This window comes from Xiphias gladius, chromosome 4 (genome assembly GCF_016859285.1).
Source record: "Xiphias gladius isolate SHS-SW01 ecotype Sanya breed wild chromosome 4, ASM1685928v1, whole genome shotgun sequence".
NCBI lineage: Eukaryota > Metazoa > Chordata > Actinopteri > Istiophoriformes > Xiphiidae > Xiphias > Xiphias gladius.
The window spans coordinates 17,916,496-17,932,635 of NC_053403.1; the positions used below are offsets into that span (position 1 = coordinate 17,916,496).

General features: G+C 40.0%; 1 protein-coding gene across 2 annotated transcripts in view; it reads right to left on the bottom strand.

The window, feature by feature from the left end:
- Positions 1-16,140, bottom strand: part of atad2b (ATPase family AAA domain containing 2B) — a 66,534-nt gene that overhangs the window by 24,213 nt on the left and 26,181 nt on the right. For both annotated transcript variants that reach the window (XM_040125244.1, XM_040125243.1), the window contains exon 24: positions 14,276-14,404. In XM_040125244.1, the coding sequence (XP_039981178.1) occupies positions 14,276-14,404 (129 nt within the window). The remainder of the gene's footprint in view (positions 1-14,275; positions 14,405-16,140) is intronic.

Genomic DNA, 16,140 nt, shown 5'->3' on the forward strand with positions numbered 1-16,140 from the left:
TTTTCAAAGATATTCACATATGAACCAATTGTGATGCAATTTTAATATTTCTTATGTGTACAGCAAACAAGCAATCATGCTTTAACAATCTTACAATTTCTCAAAATTTCAAATATGTCAGTTGTGTAGCATGTATGATGTCTATGTTAATTTTTCTGTATTTTGTAACATTGCTATTGTTTTGAAATGCACTATATTGCCGAAGTGTTGTAATTTTGTCCACTCTTATCTGGAGATGATCACACTAAGTTATTTATTTGTTGCCATCCCAAGTCACTGTAACCAGTAAACTTTGTGCATGTTCCTGCATACATACAGTATGTAAGCAAGCATGCAGTTACTGTAGGCTTTGTCAAAAGGCACAGCCAAACATCCAACTCTATTTTTTGTCATCTGGTTCACTGGAATCAACTGGAGTTGGGCCTAGGTCTTGTAACATTAATGACATATTGACCAGCCTTGCTCTTATCACCTGCAACAGAAGGGGAGGAGCTTGTAGTTAGGAGTTGCGTCACAATCTTAAAATAAACATTAGCAAGAGGCATACATCTTTGGATATAATGATTAGGTATTATTTGTTTAAGACTGGTATAGCAGAGAACGAGAGAGTTCACTCTGTAGGTAGGTTTTAATCCTCCGTTTTGTGATATAAAGACTTGCCCCCTGATTTACTGAGGCAGGCTGGGTAGTAAACAGTGCGAATAAATAAGCTGTCCTATAGTAAATCAGGCGAAAGGAGCTGTTATAATAATTAGAATAAACCCATTCATTTTTGCACTTTTTCGGTGATGCTCTGCAGGTCAACTTGATCTCTGGGGAAATCCCTGCAAGTAAGTAATAAATAAGAAATAACTAATAAATATATTTTTTCTATGTTACAGCAAAGGTGCTGGTGTGTTAGGGCATATCTGTCTTCTGAGAAGAGGGCACCACGGGCACTGTAATCCCACTAGTGATTTACTGAGCAGCAGAGAGTAGAAGGACAGAGAGAGATGCTCTGACTTAATTCAGTACCTATATTCAGTTACTATTTTCCTCTTCGTACTAGTATTGATATGTAGTCAGTACATAGTCAATCTTTACTTTAAGATAAAAGCTGAGTTAAAAGTTAAAAGCTGAAGTTAATTCGGGACTGTCCTAAATGCATTTTTGGGTCATTAAAGCTTTGATTGTAGAATTTCAAAGCCATCAAAATCTGTGTTTTCTGTATATGCTTACCAGCATCATCAGACACATTACATCCATGAATTTAACATTAAAAACACTTTAAACACTTTGAATTACTATAACCATGAAAATCAGCAGTCTCACATTTGAGGACCTATAACATTTTTACTTAAACATTATTAAAACCATTGATCGATAATGAAAATAGTTGCCTGTGTCTGTTTGCTTAATTTTTGTTTCTTCTAAATATCACTCCACATTGAAAGATACACACGAGCAACAGCATTTACCACACTTGCTTAAGGAGTTTGAACTATGGAGTAAGAGAGTATGCAAAAGAAAGGGGTGAAAAGCAAAAGAAGAGACAACATGGGAAACACTATAGGACATATAGAGAGCCCTGTGTCTACATGGTGACACGGGGCCTCAAGGTCATGAGAGGAATACAGGTGTTTGTCACCTGATGTGACACTTTGAGCTGACACTTAATGAAATGTCCAGATCAATAAATGATCCCATCCTTGCTTCTTGAAATGAAGATCAGTCACTTCCTTCAATTGCTGTCGCACTTCCTGTTTCCATCCTTCACTCCCTTTCTCTCACATTAAGGCCTACACAACCATATCACCCTCCTTGCTTTTTCACCCATCAAAGGCCTCCCTTTGCCCTTAAACGCAAAGGGAGGTCCTTTGGTTCTAAGTATTAGTCTTAGTCCTAAAAGATTGTACAGAGTTGAATTAAGTGTACATTTTTATTTACTTTTGCACTTAACCTTACGAATATTGTTCTTGTACAGTCCTGAGGGGTATTTCCTTTCTGACAGCCAAGATGGGCCAAAGCCTGTCCCCCTATGCTTGTTGGGGGTGGGGCAGCTGTAACAGCAGGAATACTCTGGCCAGGACAAGCTTCCCTGCCATTAGCAGCACCTGGAATTCTCGCCACAGTCACCAGATTGCATGCATTTAAAAAACGCTTCTAGTCTGACCTGACTTTCAGATGTTTGGGGTCAACGTCTCTCCGTCTTTGGTTTTACAGTGATTTATAACACGTGTTGGAAAGCTTTTATTGCACTTAACGTAACGAGCTGTCAACCTGTCTCTCCTCTGCTCCACTCTGCTTCGTGTGTGTGTGGGGAGCGGAGTGGAGACACACAGGGTGAAACATAAAGCAAAGGGGAGGAGAAAAACGCCACCATACATGAGAAAAATGTAGTATACTCTCACACTGAGCTGAAATGAAATGAGTGAAGATAAATTAGGTAAATAAATAAATATTTATTTTTTTTAAAAAAAATTTCGGCAGGCTGACCCCCAATTCGATGGCGGGGGGAAACATTCCTTTGAGATTCTGGTCCACATAATTTCTGCAGATTTGTAACCGTTGGCAGCTATACATTCATGTTGCCAATCTCCCATTCTACCAAATCCCAAAGGTGTTCTATTGGATTCAGATCAGGTGACTGGGGTGGCCACTGAAGTACACTGAACTCATTGTCATATTAATGAAACTGGTTTGAGATGACTTTTGCTTTGTGACATGGTGCTGGCAGTAGCCGTTAGAAGATCGGTAATTGTGGCCAGAAAGGGATGCACATGCTCAGCAACAACACTCTGATAAGCTGTGGCAGTCAAATGATGATGATTAATTGGTATTAAGGGGTCCAAAGTATGCCAAGAATACATTCCACACGCCATTACACCACCACCACCAGCCTGGACTGTTGACACCAGGCAAATTGTGTCCATGGAGTCATGCTGTTGACGCCAAATTTTGACCCTACCATCTGCATGCCTCAGCAGAAATTCAGATTCATCAGATCAAGCGACATTTCTCCAGTCTTAAACTGTCCAGTTTTGGTGAGCCTGTGCCCACTGCACCCTCAGAGTTCTGTTCTTGGCTGAGAGGAATGGAACCCAACGTGGTCTTCTGCTGTTGTCGGTCTCCAGATTCGACATGTTTGAGATGCTTTTCAGCTCACCACAGTGTAAAGAGCAGTTATATTAGTTACCGTAGCCTCTTTCTGTGAGCTCCAACCAGTCTGGCAATTCTCATCCGACCTCTCTCTTTAACAAGGCATTTCTTTACACAGAACTGCCGCTCACTGGATATTTCTTTTTCGCTCTATTCAGGGTAGACCCTAGGAAGTGGTGTGCATGAAAATCCCAGGAGATTTGCAGATTGATACCAAAAATCATGCCACATTCAAGGTTACTGAGATCACGTTTCCCCCATTCTGATGTTTTATGTGAACATTAACTGAAGCTCCTCACCTGCATCTGCATGATTTTATGCATGCACTTGGTGAGTGTATGTTGTGAAACATTGTTTAAGTTTGAATACGTAAGATTTGAATTTACACATCCTTATTATATCAGTATATATGGTGTGGTGTGCTGAAAAAGAAAAATGGTGCATTTTCTGGGTCGGAGATGCAACAACAAATGATATTTGTTTGGTCACACCCGTCTGCCAGTGGCAAACGACATCTAACTTAATTTTACAAAGCAACGTAGCAGATCATGCTGGGTTCATTCATCCATTAAAAGGTTACACGTTTATCTTTTTTCAACTATTAACTTATCACATCAAAAATAATAGAAAATTGTTTTTCTTATTGAATTAGAATTCGGAATATATGTCACTACAGCCATTTCACAGAGCTACCAGACAACTCCGAGTTGGCAATCAATGTCATTGGTTTAGAAGAATCGCAAAAGAATGGACAGCAGGCCATTAGGCAATCTGTGTTGTCAAACCTTGTTACAAGGTGTTGATAGATTGACTATGTACTGACTGCATATCAATACTACTACAAAGAGGAAATAGTCACAAGGTGGAGGAACTGAATTCAGTCAGAGCATCTCTCTCGGTCCTTCTACTCTCTGCTGCTCAGTAAATTGCCAGTGGGATGATGGTACCTGTGGTGCCCTCTTCTCAGAAGACAGATATGCCCTAATGCACCAACAGCTCCAAGTACTACTGAAGATGTCAGCCTAGGCAAATATCTACATACAAAACAGGGTATGAAAGCCTTCTGGGGAAAAAGGTCTGTCGCCCCAAAGGCAAAAACATGCATAAAGACAAGTTGCAAGGCAGGTAGAGAGTTGTGCACTGTTTTACTCATTTTGACTAATATGCAAGATATGACACAGCTTGTGGAGAATGACAATGTCCAACAACTAGCTACTGTTATCTGTACAATTAAACAGTGGTGTTCAATATTGTGAACAAATAGGGATTTCACTATTGGATCCTGAGATCAGTGTTAATGCTCAAGGTGGATAAATATATCTATCTTCACCAAAACCATACTGTATCCTCTCTCCTTCCTCCTTTTGGACAGAATTTGTATTTCACTGGGATACATGTGTTGTCAGCTTCAACGAGCAACCAGAAGTAGAACCTGTAAGGCAGGAACAGCTCCATTTTTGTTTCCATATGATAAGAATGGTATGGTAAAAGGTGCTACATTAGTCACATGTTTGAAATTACAGGCTTATTTCCAATTTATTACCAATAGAAAAAAATAAAGGCCCCATATCAGATATTATTAGTTGGATTACTCCTGTATATAGTGTTACTGCTATGCTTGCTTACACTCTGCTGACCGGCTCACAAAAGCCACAATCTGGAGGTGTATCTCATTCACTGTGAAGGACAGCCATTGTACTTTGTCGGAAGTCATACACTTGATAAATTGATTAGATTAGATACCAATTAGATACCCTGTCAGTCTGTTAAGGGATTCAGGTCGTCACAGCAGTATAATAATATGATTCAGCAAAAAGGGATATTAAATCAAACACTGTTTACACAGTTATTCTTCGCTCTGGTCACCTTTCTGAGTCGGGTTTTCCTTTTGAGATTTATTGACTTATTAAATTCTGTCAAATTAAATTAAAAATTAGGTCTCTTTCAGTCACATGCATGATGTCATAATGGCAACCCAAATTACTAATAAGAACAGTGAGTAATTATTTGCTCAAACTAACAATTTAGCTTCAGGACTACTGAATTTGTTAACCAAGTTAACCAAAGTCACATTAAAGAGTTGAGACAATGGTATCCTGCTATTATGAACAGCATCAAGGGATAATGCTATGTAATGATTGCCGATCACTGCCGCTTACGAGCAGCGTTTACACAAATAAGAACTGAATAGGAATGCCCATCTTGGATTGTCAACCAGTCTCAAATTTAGCTACTCATACAACATACTGTCCATCTACATCGGAATTCAAACGTATTTATAGCAAGTCGTAACAGCCACACAAGAGTGTAGAGGTAGAGTGAAAAGCCAGCTGCCATAGAGAAGGGGCAGATGTGATTTAGTTTAAATATGGGTATAATAGCACACATTTTCAGGCATTCCCTCCTGGAAGGCATTTGATGGTGTTTCACTCTTTCATGCACACAGCAAGTGCCACAAGTCGTTGTGTAACAAGTGAAAAAAGAGAGCTTGAGAGAGATGTTCAAATCCAGCTTACTTTCTCACCTCTGCACAGCTGATCAATCATGGACAGAGCATCCTTAAATATGACATCAGAAGGGTGCATGGGGACAAGGTTTCCGAAGTTATTTGGCCTTCTGATAAACATTTATGACGAGTATACTGCCACCTTAACAGTGTTAGAGTTTCTGCAGAAATAAAGTTCGTCCTATAACAGTTTTGCTTCAGTACATCACATATCCTTTGCTATCTGGTGAAAATGAAAAATGCAACAGTTTTATTGTTTTGCATCTCCTTTAGAGAAAAATGGGATATGGGTTTGGTTATATGGTAGAGTCTCCAATAACTAATGGCAGTTTTCCCAGACAGTGTCTAGACTAAAGCTAATCTTAACTCAAAATGCCCTATGGTGTAGTTGGTGTTAGAGAGTTCGTATTCATCACTCCCAGCTCTTTCTTTGGCTGATTCAACAATTCTGCCTGTAGACAGAGCCTGACACCAAAACAAAAAACTGTATTAACATATATTCTCAATAAAAATTTTCTTACTGAGCTTGTAAGTTGGTCAGCTAATATAAAGCAAGTCTGCTAGTTCAGGCAGGCAATTCAAGTGGTACTCTGGCTCTAGATCTGCTAATCAGTCAGCTCAGTTCTTAGTTCTAAAATAAGTTTCTTCTTATTTGAGGTGTCAAACTGATTTGCTCATTCATAACTGCCATTTGTGCTGCTGCTGTTTCCTATGCCACCACCCATACCCCTGTATCCACATGGGAACCTCCTGCTGTGGCACTGTTCTGCAATAAAACCTACCTTAGTGTAGCTGATAATGTTTGACTGCAGCTAAATTATATCTTTACATTTACAAAATTCAAATTTATTCTCAATTTTAAAACAATTCATAAAACATTCTCCTTCATTTGTAATGTCACTGTTAAAATTTGAAATATGAAAGACACAGTATATACAAAAGTTATTCTGATTCAAGGCGAAAAATGCCCTCTCTCGCAATGTTAAGGAAAGTGATAAAAAATTTTAGAACCCGCCCCTTTAACTACATCTGAACCCAAATATAATGGGTTCTTCCATGGCCCATGGCCCATACCCCTTCCCTCCACCAAGTGCGGTCCAAATCAGTTGAGTACTTTTTGGTGTAATCCTGCTGAAAAAAATAAACAAACCGAAAAACAGATACAGGTGAAAACATAACTTCCTTTGCAGAGGTAAATATAATGCAGTTAACAACTCTCAGACCTCAGAGTTAGCATGATGGTGTCACAACAACAAAGAGGAGGCCTGGTTCATAAAACAATTAAAATCTCTAACTTGTTACATTAACGCTGTATTAATATGGGACCATTAGTCACTGACATGTTACAGATAAGATGTCTTGATAAATAACAAACTATTTATAGGCCTAACTTAGACTCTGGGGAGCTGATGAATTACGTAACTGTCCTTGACTCTTATGACCTGTCTTAATAAGTGGTTAGCTGGAAAAGGGCAGCAATACTGAGAGAGAAAATGCATCTCATCTCTGGGTTTAATGGAGATGTGGCAATTAGCCTGGATAAGTGCGAATCTAGGAGTAATCTGATATAATTAAAAACCCAGTAAGCACGTATTCCTACTCTTACGGCGGTCTAATGTGACTCGTGTCATTTAGTGTGGCCACCTCTTACAGAGGTCCCAGAGATTTGAGCATGAATAGTTGAGTTTGTGTTTAGGAAAGTTAATCTCCAACACAGAGCATGCAGACATTATCTATTATTCTGGGAAAGAAGATGTAGCAGTATCAGTACCAGTAAACACCAAAACTGAGGGACTAACACGAAAACTACTCAGGTGAGGATTTCTACAGTGTATGTATACAAAATACACACACACAAAAACTTAAAAATGTCAAAAACCTCAGAGAATAGTGGTTAGTGTGATGGCTCTATCAGAGTATAGTGGGTAAAATGTTTTAATTAGACAACCAGTAGAATCTTTAAAACATAGCTGCATTCAAATGCAAAACCTAATGACTGAGTCTTGTTATAATGTGGCTTCCTTGTTAGCCACATTATAACAAGACTCAGTGAAAACCTAGTATATGGCTGGACCACGTATGGTCAATACATGAAACTGACGACGTAGTTGAAAACTGTTGTGGATCCCCTGTAAACAACTACTTTAACTTGAAGGTAGCTAAAGCCTGCTTGAAAAGACGCTGTCACTAAATGACGTATTGCAATAATTAGCTTTCAGTCCTTATCTTTTTGCTTCTTTCCACACACAAGTTAAAGTCAACAGCTCTGCTTTCATTTCGGATATATTTACCTGTAAAATGATCACACAGAGTGAAAGTCAGAAGACCATTCATGTCTATATCAGATGCTGTGCGGTCAACTGAAAGAGACGCATAGAGAGGCATGGGAGGGAAAAGCCCGAACTCGACGTCGCAGGGCAATACTGGCAACTCTCTTCTGCGCAAAGTAGCTAAAGTTTGTCCAAAAAGTTGCTAGATCTGTTGCCTAGGTGCTATTTGAAAACAAATTACTAAATCGGTCTGAAAAAACTGTAAATCTAGTGACAAAGTTGCTAAGTTGGCAACAGTGATCCCATCATGACATAATAGAAACTGTTCACGGCAATTCATTTTGAGCAACGGCTAATGGGGAAACTCCAACAATCAGCCAGCCGACCAATCGTGTAACTTCAACACTCGGTCGGGAGGCATTTGGCTGACCAACGGTGTACCTTCAGTCAGTCAGTCAGTCAAGGATATTCAAATTTGTAAGGTTGGCCTTGCTTTCACAGTCCAGCCAAAAAGGTGGACCTTAATGGGGAACAGATACCGATTCACTTTCCATCAAGCAGGATTCAAGTAGTGCATAAAGTCCAAAAAATAATTTGGATCTCACCAACAAATCCATATGTCATTCCAACTAATCAAGCACTAATGCATTATGGTTTGTGCAATTGTTCCAGTCAATTACAACTTATCAGAACCAGGCAGAGAGAGGGAATACACCCCATTAGGCTATCTGGCGTTTACTAGCTTCTGATGTTTACTGAAATTGACTAATCAACTGAACTATGGTAAAAACAAAGAGTAAAGCCCAGGAGGCCTTTTATACTTTTCTGTTTGTAGTACAGCTTAAACGCTGAGATGCTGGGCTATTCTCTAGTGTTGGAGAGACAAAGAAAAAAAGAGAGGCCCTTCATCATGGAAAGCACAGCACCAAATCCACTTTCATTGGAATGACAGGCCAGCCATTCCTTTGTGAAAATATAAAAAACCTGTCTACCAACCATGGAAGCATCTGTATTTGATTTGTTGTGGATACAAAATTAATGTCATTCAAGGTCCAGTTATCTGATTAACCAGTCAATCAGCAGTAATTTTGCCATTTGGACATTGTATGAAAGCTGTTAAGCTTTACAAAGTTTTGACATCAGGTGAAGAAAAACAGCATTGAAATGATAAATTTACAAAGGAACACTGTTCAATATGGACACCTCTGTATCGGCAGTATTTTCTATGCTGACTCCTACCCTAATCGTGGCATCATCTGTATAACACTAAGCCTAGCTTCTGAAAAGGCAATAACCATATATCCTAATCGGGGATTGTCAGGATTACAACTCTTTCGTCTAGCATCCAGAGCCACACACTCTCCCTCTTCTCCCTTCCCACCACCTTTCTAACATCCTTGGGAAGCGCAGCTTGTAGTCATTAGGCATGCACAGAGGCAATGAGCAGCAACGCTTATTAATTTCAACTCTTTGGGCTCATTCCTTTCAGACAGAAATGTAAGTTGTTTACAATAATATGTATATACAGTATCTGCATTACACAGTGATGAATCAAGGCATTCAAATCCTGTGCAGAGGATCACCAATCAACGTTGTCAACTGTGTACACTTAGCACGCAGCATCAACTAAGCATTGTGATATGCTGGGATGGAAAAGACCCACAGACACAGAATGAATCTTCGGAAACACTAACACTGATGTCACCTCATCTGCAAATTAAAACAATAAATGGAAGCCAGAGGCATCATGGATGACTTTACAGTCATTTCACGCTTGATGCGGAATCCATGAGGCATCTGTGCCCACAAAATGGCAGCTTACGCTTAGTGCTTTGCATGCTTTCCATGGTTATTATTAGTGAGCGCCACAGGGTGTCAGAGTGTGCAACTCAAGATTGTTTTCGCCTGGTAGCCAAGAAGTGGCTTGAAGATATTCAGTGTCCATTTCTAATAACTAAAAACATCGCCGCCTCAGTTTTGCTTTGTTTTATCCTTCTGCTAAGTAGTACGTTCTAATTTTAGCCCTCAGGAAGCTGTGGAAATACTACATCCATGGAACAGAATTCCATTTATTACCTGTAATCTGTACCAAATGCCATTCAGATGGGTTTGTGGTAGATGTGGTAGGTATGATGTCTGATATAATATAAATAAATGAACTAATTTGAATATAGGAATGAATTAGTGCAAAACTCTATGCTGGTGCTTTAAATTTTGGTTTGACAAAAACCCTGTTTTTGTCTAAATTAATTTGCCAAAAAAGACACAACTGCGGGACAAAATTTGATTATCACATTTTCTTTTCCAATTTTCAAATTTAGAACAAAAAATTACATGAAGGAGGAAAACAAGGGAAATATTTTCTGACCGAGTGATTGGGTGACATGGAAAAGAAAAATGTGACGAGACTACATGCAAGAAGGCTAGCAAAGGGGGGAAAAAAGGAAGGAAGAAAAAGTCTTTATTTAACCCTTCTGGAGTTTGAGGTTTTTTCTAGGTATACTGAAAGAGCAACTTGTACAGTGATATAAATTGGCCAACAGTGCGTCCACATGTCATTTAAGTCTCAATTGACTGAAATGTTGTGTCAAATGCAGCACTCATTGAGTAGAGCTTTACGAAAGCGACAATGGCAACAACTGGACATATCCTACGGCCTTGTTAATAGAAAAGGCTTTGATTAGAAAATCAGGAAAACAAAACTGTCTTCAACAGTGTGTTGTGTCTTAAATGAAAAATTGCCATCTTATTAACCTATTTCCTTGTGCAATGTGACAATCTCAGCATGTTACAGGCTGTGTGCCTGTTGGCCTTTTGTCCTGAGAAAAAATCCAAGCCATCCTTTTATGCAGTAACTACTTCAGCCTGAGGTAAAAGGAAGTGGGAGTGTTTATTTTGACTATCAAGGTCTTGTGATGGATAGAAATTGGCAATGGGGAGAGGAGCTGTCTGTTTACTGCGATGTGAGATACAAGACAGGGGAGAGGCAAGATGCAGCAGTGTTCCATCTACATGAATGCAGCCTGGTGGCTGTTGCCTTGGGCTTGCTATTAAGCAACGCGGAGGACACATTATGCAGCGCCTGCATCATTATTCTTTTCTTCTGCAAACAGTTCAACAGTTGAATAAGGACAATCTTGTCAACTGGCAGAGGAAAAACACTGGTGAACCATGCCAATAAAACAGACTGAGAAAGGTTTTTGCAAAACTGGAAAAGCGGCATACTACTTAACTCTAAGTATGACAAATTAGGGAAAACAAGAGAACGATCAGGCATTGATTTTTTTTAGTTAAGCAATGAATAGCATATGCCTTCTGACTGTCACAGAAAAAACGCAGCTGACTTAGCTTGTGAAACCCACACGAGTGAATGAGAAAAATTGAGAGTACTTAATTATGAATGAAAGGAAAGCACTCCATATGAACCTGATTCTTGTGGTGATGCACTACAAATGAACCCAGGGCATTAGCCCAGGTAATGGGGCCTTGGGGTTTCAGCTCCTCCTGGGATGGAGTGACAGGAGAGAGATGGGGGGGTGGAGAGAAGAGCTGTGGGGGGGGGGGCTAATGGAAACCACATCCTTCTCCCAGTTTCCTCATGCAATAACAACACCAAGGTCTCTCATCTTCTTACCCCTGAATTGCCTAACATCAGCAGGAGATGCCCCAGCTATCTACATCTCAACAACTGGGCTTATCCACGGCCAGTGCTTTTAACACCTGATTCAGAAATATCCTTAGCCTTCAAAAAGCCTTTTGCATAAGTTTCTCCATGGTTCCCAATAGTGCATTTCATCCCTGCCACCACTCTCCGTTATATTTTAATGTCACAGTTAATTCTCAGCTTTAGGCAAATGGAAGAGGGATGGGAGGAGAGAGAAGGAGAGGTGGCCCAGATAAAAGTCCTATAGAACTGCAGATACCAAAACAGCTCTAGATAGATCATTACCTACAGGGTGAAGCCTAAGATATCTTGAACTTTCCAAGTGTCCTGACCTTCCACAGAAGAGGAAGGGAAAGCCAACAACCTGCTGCAGCTAGGATGACCTAGGTGCAGTATGCTTTTCCTGCAGCAAATGCACTGCTTTCATTATGGGGTTGTGTCAATCTCAAGACATAACTGACTATGATCAATTAGCCTAATAGCTGCCTTGCTGAGGTGCTCCAGGTGAGAACTGACTGCCAATGTCACAAATTAATGACCAGAGTTAGGCTAATTAATTAAGCCTCTGATGGGGGCTGATAACAACTCTGCCAAGAGCTTCTAAATTGGTGGTCCGCATCTGAGACATTTAGCTTTGTAGATAAAGACCGCAGCTAAAAGTAGCATACGCAGGCCTACTATTGGCTGTCACCCTTAGAAACAGAAGACAACAGGTCTGTCCAGATTACAAAATCAAACAATACCCCTCTCTTACTTTGCTTTTATTTTTTTCACCTTGCTACAAATATGCAAGTTTATTTTGCCATTTTATATGTTTGATGAGAAATAAATGAATCAATACTTTAAATAACTGTTAGTTGTAGGCCTAAGTCATATGCACTGATAACATACACCGATAAGTACGTTTATTAGCTACACTTATACAATATCATGTGATACAATAAAATATGAAGGCTGTAAATAAATGCTGAATGAGCCATATGGCAATGTAGGCTGTAGTTAGTGACTGTAATGTACTGCATTGCACTAGATAGAAATGTGTATAATATTTTCTGCATCTCCACCCCCTAAACAAAACAATAAATCTTCGAAAAACTACTGAATCGAGCCTGGTGTTAGTTTTCCATTGAGGCTCCATTAGTTTACGTTGGACTGATTTTTCTGGGGTAAAATTATAAAATGAAGTCTAATTATTCCATCCTTACTATATAGCTGTGTTTTCTGGCCTAGCAGGACAAGATAAATAGCAGTGAGCTTGAGACTTAGACATGCCCACAGTCTTACAGTAGTTATGGTAGCCAACAGAGGCCCTCATCTCTCAAGAGGGGACCATCTCTGTGGGAGAAGCAACGGTTTACCCACACAGCAGGGGTTCTATTAGCAATGCTCTCATGAGTGACAAGCACCACCTTGTGTCGGACAGCTGAACTACACAGACACAAAAATCAATCTGAACTTAAGCATCACCAAACAGACCATTTTTATCATCATCATTTTGCTCTCAGTCAGAGCATACTGTATGTCACTAGACATACCACATACCCTACATCCACATTCTTGAATGTCTTGTATGAATGTGTGTGCATTGTGGCTCAGGAGGTAGAGCCGGTTGTCCACTAACCGGAAGCTCAGTGGTTCAATCCCCAGCTCCGTATGAATGTGTGTGAATGTGGCAGTAGAGTAAAGCGCTTTGAGTGGTCGATAAGACTAGAAAAGCGCTATATAAGTGCAGTCCATTTACCAATTTATGTCGATTCTTTGCATCTCATTATGACCTTTGAGGGCACCTCTGTTAGTCCTCTCATTCTCCATATTTTGTCTAGGTGGAAGCTAGAGGGCATTTTTCGGACTACTTGTAAAACCTGCTTACCTCTGATTCGTTCAGGTAACAGCCACATTAGTCTGCTCCCTGCTAATGTCCGGCCCTCCCTTCACCTTAAGGTACCTGCCGTTTGCCACAGGTGGACATGTAATTGCTCTGTTGCGTGGTCATGTTCTGACTGGTTAGGAGAGAGAGCAGTCTTGCTAATGAGACTACTCACTGTGTTGCTTCTCCACTGTTGAGAAGTGTGTGTGTGTGTGTGTGTGTGTGTGTGTGTGTGAGTGTGTGAGTGACAGAGAGAGAGAGCAGGCAGATGTATGGTATCACATACATCTGGTATACTGTTGTAATACAACACAGCTGCTTGCTGCTCCACCAGAGACAGAAGAAACACAAGGTGAGAAAGAGAGAGTCTGTTTGAGTGTGTGTGATTCAAACAGCAGGGTAATAGTGTACTTGGAGAGATTCTAATTTATTCCTGTATTTGTTTGAGCTAGGGATGTATTGCTTTCTCAAATATATGCAGACACATTCAGTACAGTATGTGCACGTGCACAGAAGCTATTGTACATGTATTTTATAAGTGAAGTTATGTATGTTAAATGACAATTTGCTAGTCATTTTTACCATTTCACCGGCAAGTGGGCTAGATAATGTATTTACCAAAACTAATTGTTTGTGGCATGGTGATGGTGTGCATCCCTGCCCTGGCAGTGGATTCAGCACTACTGTCATTTAACTTGTCATATAAAGCTGGGTGTGTGGTGTATAGAGGGTCACACATATGCATGATCATTCTGTAGTTCTCATCAATCACCCCGTTCAGGTTGTGTAGCAATTATAAACGTGTGTGGTGTGAAAGACAAAATACTCACTAGTGGTGCAATTTTTGTCACTGGCCTCGCCCTGAGTACTGCTCCTGGCCTGCTCCTCTCCTGTAGTGTGGTGTTTTCTGGTTGCCACAATGCTCGGAGCTGCCATCAGTTGAGCTGGTATCTGGAGGTCTGCAGTGCCCACAGAAAATCAGTTACCGAAAACAGACATAACTCTTTGTGTGTGCATGTGCAAGTGTGTGTCTGTGTAAAGGGGAAAACACTTCTGAAATACACTGCTGGCAGGAGTGTGTGTGTGTGTGTGTATTTGTGTGTAAACACCAAAGGACTAAGAAGGTACTTTGACAGACAATGATAAAAATGTGATCTGATAAACAAAAATGACAAGAGAGTTTGATATGGTGAAAGCAGTACAACCACATGTCATTCAGCACAAATATTTATACAAAAACTACAAAGATGTTATTTGCAGTGGCTATATGTTTCACTCCGACAGCTTGAGTGTGACAAGATTGAATAACATAAGTTGAGCATGCAAACCCCTGAAAATGAGACATTTCAACTTTTGAGTTTTTGGCCGAAATCATTACAGCTCATAATCACAGGGGAGAAAATCCCCCCCAGATGGACTGAGTTTTGAACACTGCTGCAACTGGACATCATGCAGTGCTGGGCTAATTGATGGCTTTATAGCAGGACCTTGACTGCAAGATGAAATATTTACACTGCTGTATTCCTCCTCTCTGGCAGTTGACTTCTGCTCTTGCAATATTCAGTTAGCATCTCGTGCTTTTAGTTGCTAAAGGAGGATATCAAAAGCAACAGAGTGACTTATGAAAATTGCCTCCTCTTTAATAAGTTTCCAGCTTGACATGGAAGAGTCAGGCCACTGCGGTTTAAGTCAGAAGTCAATAGGCCCCCAGGACGGTAGTATTCCTCTGCTTACTGTAGGTGATATTCTAACAGAGAAATTAAGTCTTCTTTTCCATTTCTCTCAGTACAATTGTGACCTTTAATATTTTTACAAAAATGTAACCGAAAAACCAGTCAGAACAGATCAGACCAGAAAAGGGCAACTTGAATGACTCAGTGTCATCTCTCTGAATGGTAAGATGAGGCATATTTCATGGGGAAAGTACTAGTCACTAAATCTAGGTTAGATGTAGTCGGATTCTGTAGTCTTGGCTAAATATTAAATATATTTGGTATAATTCACTGTGATTGTAATTTCTTCAATGTACTCTGGTACTGTGGGTGCAGGGACAAAAAGTGACACTATGCAGTCTTGTCTTCCTTCTAGATCCATCTGTAAGGCAGATGAGTGTAAGATTTTGTGCATAACATGTGCAGGTGTGCTTGCACATGCATATACACAGACATGTTAGGTCTTGGCAAATGCACAGCTGGACTGAGCTCAGTCATGAAAAGACACATAAATTACATGTTTTCATTTAGTGAGTGGTATATTTAAAAACTTTTACATGGGTAAGGGAGAGTACTGTTACATGGGCACAGTGTTCAATACAGAAGTGTTAATTAGCAAGTGTTGGCAAGTATAGCAACAGAAATATTTGCATATGATTACATGCCTTGGTCCTCAAATATTTGAAAACTTACATAAAACCCAATACTTAAAAGCGTATGCATATTATTTAACTATATCGTATATGTGTGTTACCATGTGCATTAGCCTAATTCAGATTTACCCTCAGTCCACTGCTTGGGGCTGTTTGGTGAGTGTACAGATGCAGAGTGCCAAGCAGACAGCTAGCGCAGAAGGTACTGTCTGGAACACTGGAGCCTCGGGCATCACTCCTCTCTGAGCCACATACTCTGCACTAAAAACTGACTCTTCCATCAAGTACTAATGGGCTACCATACAGATTTTTTACTTTCTACAAAAAAAG